The following is a 7,953-nucleotide window of genomic DNA, read 5'->3' on the forward strand; positions in this document are numbered from 1 at the left end:
GGCGTGGCTCTATATTAAAGCTCTGTCACTCTGCAGCTATGTTGAGCTCTGAGTTTGTCTGTTGAAAATGAAACCTGTTCTCTCCTTGTGCTGAACTAAAGTAAAAGAGAAACTAACTTGCTTGCTTGCTGAAGACTGGAGCTCTCCTCTGAACTTGCAACATGTTTCGGTCTGAGTTTGCTCCATGTTGGAGAAATCTACAACTGGTTTCTAAAATCGACTTATTATGTTTATAAAGATGTTAAATGAAGCATCAGCCATCTGTGTTTATTTTTCTGGCACTGAATCAACGCTGCAAAACTGAACACTAACAACCCTAATTTGCTAGTTGCACTCTTTGCCGTTGTCACTGCTGTTACTGGGCCAATAAACCTCCTTTCCCACTGCAGCCTGCCTCCAACTTATTTTCCTCCGCCTGCATTTCTCTCCCAGCTTGGAATAAGACACAGACCGGATTTAACCTCCAACAGTATTCTATGGCATTCTTGTGTTACACAATAATTTGATAGGATTCTGTGAGAGACAAGGGCAAAAAGGAAAAAAAAACCCTCCATTTTCTCAAAATTTCAATTTTCTATATCATAGTTTGGGGAATTGATTGTTTTAGTTAACAAGTCCCATGGCCTAAGAAAATTTGAAAAGGTCTGTTCCAGGAAAAACTGCATCAGAAATGACTCTAGGCTTTGCAAAGCTGATGAAGACAACCTTGCTAATTCGGGGCCAAGAAAATTTCCATTCACATGGTGTTTTTGTTTTTTGTTTTGTCATTTTCAGGTGTGAAAAACAGATTTATGATGGAGTTGGTAAGCTGCAACCCAGACAGAACTGGTACTCTGTGTTTCTTCTGCGGAACAATCGGTCAATAACAATCAAAGAGAGAACCAACCTAGCACTAAGGAGGAATTTCCTGACAGTGAGAACAATTAATTGGTAGGACGGCTTGTCTTTATAAGTTCTGAACTGTAGGTTTTCAGGAAGAAATTGGACAACCATTTGTCTCAAAGGGTATAGGGTCTCCTGCTTGAGTAGAGGGTGGGACCAGAAGACCTCTAAGGTCCCTTCCAACTCTATTTATGAGGACCCAGATGGTTGGGGGCAATATGCCGATTCTGTTAACCGATTAGAGAGGACTGCAAAGCACTGTGAAGCAGTATATAAATCTAAGTGCTATGGCTATTTTCCTTCCTTCCTTCCTTCCTTCCTTCCTTCCTTCCTTCCTTCCTTCCTTCCTTCCTTCCTTCCTTCCTTCCTTCCTTCCTTCCTTCCTTCCTTCCTTCCCAGTGGCTAGAATACAGTTTTGCAGATTAACTCTGCCCACAATCATGTGTTCAATCCTGACCGGCTCAAGGTTGACTCAGCCTTCCATCCTTCCGAGGTGGGTAAAATGAAGACCCAGACTGTTGGGGACAAGAGGCTGATTCTGTAAACTGCTGAGAGGGGGCTGTAAAGCACTGTGAAGTGGTATATAAGTCTAAGTGCTATTGCTATGTTCCTTCTTTCCTTCCTTCCTTCCTTCCTTCCTTCCTTCCTTCCTTCCTTCCTTCCTTCCTTCCTTCCTTCCTTCCTTCCTTCCTTCCTTCCTCCCTCCCTTCCTTCCTTCCTTCCTTCCCAGTGGCTAGAATACAGTTTTGCAGATTAACTCTGCCCACAACCATGCGTTCAATCCTGACCAGCTCAAGGTTGACTCAGCCTTCCATCCTTCCGAGGTGGGTAAAATGAGGACCCAAATGGTTGGGGGCAAGAGGCTGACTCTGCAAACTGCTTAGAGAGGGCTGTAAAAGTACTGTAAAGCGGTATATAAGCCTAAGTGCTATGGCTATTTTCCTTCCTTCCTTCCCTTCTTTTCATTCCCATCTTCCTTCCTTCCTTCCTTCCTTCCTTCCTTCCTTCCTTCCTTCCTTCCTTCCTTCCTTCCTTCCTTCCTTCCTTCCTTCCTTCCTTCCCAGTGGCTAGAATACAGTTTTGCAGATTAACTCTGCCCACAACCATGCGCTCAATCCTGACCAGCTCAAGGTTGATTCAGCCTTCCATCCTTCCGAGGTGGGTAAAATGAGGCCCCAGATTGTTGAGGGGGGGCAATATGCTGACTCTGTAAACTGCTTAGGGAGGGCTGTGAAGCAGTATATAAGTCGAAGTGCTATTGCTATGGTTATTGCAGGCAAACTCTGCCCGCAGTTACAGTTCGATTCTGACTAGTTCAAGGTTGACTCAGCCTTCCATCCTTCTGAGATGGGTAAAATGAGGACCCAGATTGTTAGGGGGGCCACAGGCTGACTCTGTAAACTGCTTAGAGAGGGCTGTAATGCCCTGTGAAGCGATGTATAAGTTTAGGGGCTAATGCTATTCTCTTCTGCTAAATCATAAATAGAAGGGCTTATCTAAAGGAACATCTTTCTAGGTTAGAGGTAGGATTGTGATGTGAACAATTTGCATCCAGATGTTATGTATAATGACCTTTCTGCCTTCTGGGTTAGCTCCCCCTCCCTCTAATAAGCCATTCTCTCTCTCTCTCCCTCTCCCTCTCTCTCTCTCTCTCTCTTTTCCACCTCAAGTTAATTAACAACTCAACACCAAAGCCTTAGAATTATTCCAATTGTGAAACTCTGAAAACGTGGTGTGCAAACTCAGAGCTCCGCTTCCTTTCATTAGTAGCTAGTGGGTGAGTGATGGTCTCTGAAAAATAAGAAACAGTGAGACGTGTTGTATTGTACGAGACGGTGGGACAGAATGCTGAAATATTCTCTCATTCTTTTTTGTTTTTAATTCCCTTGATCTCTTCCCTGAGGTCTTGTCAATTATTCTTGGTGAGAAGTTGTCTTTTTATTCAGTACCCATGGCAGGGAAAGAATGCGATTCCTTGCCAGGTAAATTTTATTTATTTTTCCTTTTTAAAGAAGTGGCGGAAGAATTATCTAACCAACTTGAGAAATGTAGCGGTGTGAACTCTCTTGTCCTTCTGAGCCCGAAAAGAATCCACGATCGAGGTGTTAAAAATTTTGCAATGCCCCACAATGACTTGGATTGCCGCTCTGGCGATGCCCCTTGGCAAGAGTTTCATGCAGGTGATTATGTGAACAGCGCGTTTACTTATTAACTCCCTTGGCAAACTAAGATCCTTCCAAAGAAATAATGGATGGAAACTGAACCAGGAGAGATTCAACCTGGAAATAAGAAGAAATTTCCTGACGGTGAGCAATCAAGCAACAGAACAGAAGTTGCCTTCGGAAGTTGTGGGAGCTTCATCACTGGAGGCTGAAGAGAAGCTTTCAAGAAGAGACTGGACTGCCAACTGTCAGGAATGGTGTAGGATCTTCCGTTTGGGTGGGGAGGTTGGACTAGATGACCTACAAGGTCCCTTCCAACTCTATTATTCTGTTATTATTCTGTTATTCAGAAGTTGTGGGAGCTTCATCACTGGAAGCTTTCAAACGAGACTGGACAGCTATCGGTTACAAATGGTGTAGGGTCTCCTGCTTGGGCAGGGGGTGGGGTTGGACTAGATGACCTCCAAGGTCCTCTCCAACTCTGTTAATCTGTTAAATTACATTCTTATCCAACAAACATTTCTTTCCTAACAGAGTTTTTAGCTTGCATCAGCTAACATGGGCAGCCGCAAAAGAGTTTTAAGACTTGACACTCTGGCTTAGATCACAACTTCCAACCACACATACTGGTAGTCCTCAACTTACAACGGTTCACCTAGTGAGCATTCAAAGTTACAATGGCCCTGAAAAAAGTGACCTATGACCCTTTTTTCACACTTATGATGGTTGCCATGTCCAAGGGGCACGTGATTCGCTTTTGCGACCTTCTAACCAGCAACGTCAATGGGAGAATCCAGATTCATTTAAAAACTCTGCGGCTGACTAAACCAGGGGTCTCCAACCTTGGCCACTTTAAACCTGGAGGACTTCAACTCCCAGAATTCCCCAGCCAGCATTCTGCAAATTGAAGTCCACCCATTTTAAAGCCGCCAAGGTCGAGAAATACTGATTTAGATATTCCATGCCTTGGAGGTCCCAAAACAACATTCCTCCTGATCTCCAACTGCCATCAATACGCTATTATTGATACGGTTGACTGACGTGTCTTTAATAGATGGTCTTCCAGTCAAGCCCATCTAGCTCTGCTTAGAGGGAGTCAACCGATTCTCCAAAGCATCTGAAGTGAAGGCAGGACAAGAAGCAAAGGGTGGAAACTAATCAAGGAGAGAAGCAACTTTAGAACCAAGGAGAAACTTTCTGACAGTCAAAACAATTAATTAGAGGAATTACTTTCCTTCTGAAGTTAGAGTTGTTCCAACACTGAAGGATTTTAAGAAGTGATTGGAGAGCCATGTGTCTGGAATGATATAGGGTTTCCTGCCTGACTAGGGGGTTGGACTAGAAGACCTCCAAGGTGCCCTCCAACTCTTGTTATTTTTCAGTTCATGTCCCTTCCTTCTCACTGTAGTGATTCATCTGGTTTAGCATCGCCAGGGGTGAATGAGTTCCTTTCTCCATCCCACTGCCCGAGAAGCTAGCAACTTCGTGCATCAAGAATGAACCCAGAAGGAATGTCATGTTAAAAGTCCAACGTGTTTATTTTCCAAGGCTACCGCCGAAGGAATTTGGAAGAGCCCAAGCGGCATGCTGGTCTTGGTATGCTAATACTCACTAATCCCTGCCTCCTTGCCTTAACCTTTTTCCGAATGCCGTTTCAAAAATATAAATCAACGCAATTGAGGTTTAAAAAGAAGAGAAAGTATATACATATATCTAAAAAGAAAAGTAACTAAAGGGAGCCTCTAATCTAAAAAACTGAAAAATCAAAAAGGAGAAGAAGAAGAAACTGTTAAGACAGTTGCACAATGCTCTGAGACATGTGATACTTCTAAAGAGCAGGTGATAGATACAAACAGGAAGACAACAACATTTTGGCTTCAGATACCGCTCTGGGCTTCTTGAAGACGTCTGATGAACTTCTGTTAGACAGAAAGGGGTGGACTAAATAACAAAGGTTTACAGGTAACAGATAATCAGAGTTGGAAAGGACCTTGTAGGTCATCTAGTCCAACCCCCTGCCCAAGCAGGAGACCTTACACCAATTCTGACAAATGGCAGTCCAGTCTCTTCTTGAAGGTCTTTCGTGATGGTGCTCCCACAACTTCTGAGCTCAAGTTATCATGCCCCTGGTGGAGACTGACTCTGAGGAAGAGGAGGAGGAACAGCCGACAGGGAGAGGAAGTGTGGCTCCGGAGGTTGTGGAGGAGGCTGGGGAAGGGCAGAGGCCGGCTGAGCAGTCAGAGAAGGACCCAGGTCCATCCCGTCTCCATCCTAGGGCACACAGGGAGGAAAGGATAAGGGAGAGATGTGGTCTACTTGGAAGGAGAGGGCCTTGATCCTCTTCAGCTGTGACAACTGAATAAGAGGACCGACATGTGTATGGACGAGTGCTAGGAACAAAGCGTGGAAATATCTCTAGTTTATGATTCCTCTCTGAGTTTGGCGTCCTTCCCAGTGTGTGTTCTGTTATCTGTGGAAGTCCTCCAGCCCTTATCTTGCCTGGTTTGTGATGTCTTTTCCCTCTTTCCCTCCATTATTCCTTGTCTGGCTTTCAGGTGCCTTGGAAAACAGCTTGACCCCTTCCTCCTCCTCTCTGGAGCAGCCCCTCAAATATTGGAAGACTGCTATCATGTCTCCCCTGGTCCTTCTCTTTGCCATGCCCAGTTCCTGTTTTAGTCTCCAGTCCCCCAATCATCCTGGTTGCTTTTCTCTGCACTTTTTCTAGAGTCTCAATGTCTTTTTACACTGTGGTGACCAAAACTGGATGCAGTACTCCAAGTGTGGTCTTACTACGGCTTTATAGAGTGGTATTCCAGTGATCTTGATCCTATCCTTCTGTTAATGCAATTTAGGATTGCATTGGCTTTTTTGGCTGCTGGCTCATATTTAGCTGGTTATCCACTAAGACTCCAAGATCCCTGTCACAGTTACTGCTATTAAACCTGGTTTCACCCAGTCTGTATGTATCCTTTTGGGGTTTTTTTGCCTAAGTATAAGCCTTTACTTTTCTCTACATTGAATTTCATTTTGTTAGGTACAGCACAGTGTTCAAGTCTGTCAAGATCCAATTTTCCTCCCAAACTTTCTAAGGATCTTAGAAAGTAAGAATCTACAACGCTTGGTGACTGCTTCACATTTACGACCGTTGCCATGTCCCGGGGCCTCGTGATCCCCTTCTGCAACCTTCAGACATGTAAAGTCCAAGGGGGGAAACCAGCTTCACTCAACAACCAGGTTACTAACTGATCAACGGTGGTGATTCACTTAACAACAGCCAGGGCAAAAAAGCTCGTGACATGGAGCAAAACTCGCTTAACAAGTGCCTCTCACTTAACCTGTAGAAATTTGGAGCTCAAATTGTGGTCATAAGTCGAGGACCCTAGCTGTCCTGGGTGCGAAACAAGACCACGAAAAAAGACCAAAGACACATCAGATGGATCTAGGGCAGGAGTCCCCCAAACTTGGCAAGTTTAAGACTGGTGGACTTCAACTCCCAGAATTCCTGAGCTAAGATGACTAGAGGAGGAATTCTGGGAGTTGAAGTCCACCAGTCTTAAACTTGCCAAGTTTGGAAACCTCTGATCTAGATTCACCAGGAGAGAACGACATAAACATGGTGGACACCTGGACTACAGGACCTTCAGAGAAAGGTCTGCCTGAAGGACCATTGTTGGAGAAGGCAAACCATGAAACAGGGCAGAGGGGAATAAACAGAGGCCCACCTACCTGTTCTCAGCGCACTCTCTCTTCTCCCTCACGGTCAACCACTTCCGAATGAGGAAGCGTTTGCGCCGGGGAGAGGCGCTCGGCGTGGAGCAGTTGGACCAAGGAGGGGTGTCCTCATCACTGGAGGGTGTAATTTCGATGGAGGGAAGCTGAAGGAACTCCTTCGAGGAGGAGGAAGAAGCGGCCTCTGGGTTCAGCTCTTCGGCGTTCCTGGCACGGCGCATCCTGAAACGCTTCCGGCGCAAGGTCGGAGTGGAGGAACTGGACCAGGCTTTTCCCTGCTCCTCCGCCACCTGTGGCTCGGACACCTGCAAGGAGGGCAGCTGAAGCGTCTCACTCATCTTGGCCACCGGCATGGAGTTCTTGGGTCTCTTCCCCTCCTTCTTTCTTCAGCCCTCACTTCCAGGAGAGCTTCAGAGAAACCCGAAGAGCCAAACCCCAAACCACCTTATTTCCCTTCTGGGTTAGGGAGCTGCGATGCTGCCTTCCTCTCGGAGAGAAGTTTGCATATTCCTCAGGTGGTCTCATCGAACCGAAAAAGCCCTCCTGTCCATGGAGAAGACCAGCTGCAAGTCTGTTTTTTTTTTTTTTTTATTATTCCCTGGCTTCCCAGCCAAGTCCAGGAACTCCAAGGCACAACTTTCCAAAAACCTCACGCCTGCCTCTCTACCGGAGCAGCCCCTCCCCCTTGGTTTGTCCCCGAGGACCAACAAAAGCCAGTCGCCTGGTGTTTCCCTCTTTCCTCTCCTCCGCTGCTGCGCTCTTTCCTCGCCTGCGTGCACAGATCTGGTGCACGGCTGCTCTGGAGCTCTGGCGAAAAGCTCTCATTGGGGTGCCTTCTGGAGGGACCGAATGAGAATCGTGGAGGAGCTGCGGGGAGGTTGGACGGAAAGAAAAGAAAACAGAAAGACAGAGAGCGAGGGAGGGAGGAGAGGAAGGGAGGAAGGAAGCAGTGATAGATGATAAAATCAGCCAAGGAGGAGAAGAGGTGGGAGGGGTAGATTCTCCCCACCACCACCGCTCCTGCCCCAGGCTGATGAGCTCAGACAGCTGCTGCTAATGGAGCCATGCCCTGAAGTCCAAGTGACAAAAGTCTCGGTTACCAAGCAGGCTGTTGCTGTTGTGCCAATCAAGCATGGGGTAGGTTTGGAGGGGGTTTTTCTGGAAGCAAGCCTTCCCGACA

General features: G+C 46.3%; 1 protein-coding gene across 8 annotated transcripts in view; it reads right to left on the bottom strand.

Annotated features, from left to right (window-relative positions):
• GRAMD1B (GRAM domain containing 1B) overlaps positions 1-7,170 on the bottom strand; it is a 134,042-nt gene extending 126,872 nt beyond the window's left edge. For 3 of the 8 annotated variants that reach the window (XM_087939138.1, XM_087939137.1, XM_087939135.1), the window contains exon 1: positions 6,771-7,166. In XM_087939138.1, coding sequence (XP_087795264.1) covers positions 6,771-7,126 — 356 coding nt within the window. In that variant the 5' untranslated portion in view covers positions 7,127-7,166. Of the gene's footprint in view, positions 1-6,770 lie in introns of all 8 variants that reach the window. The other 5 variants (XM_026709015.2, XM_087939136.1, XM_087939134.1 and 2 more) reach the window with 4 other exon arrangements.
• Between the last annotated feature and the right edge of the window lie 783 nt (positions 7,171-7,953).

The sequence above is a fragment of the Pseudonaja textilis genome, chromosome 9, assembly GCF_049901715.1.
Source record: "Pseudonaja textilis isolate UNSWEBS1 chromosome 9, rPseTex1.2, whole genome shotgun sequence".
In the NCBI taxonomy this organism is placed as follows: Eukaryota; Metazoa; Chordata; class Lepidosauria; order Squamata; family Elapidae; genus Pseudonaja; species Pseudonaja textilis.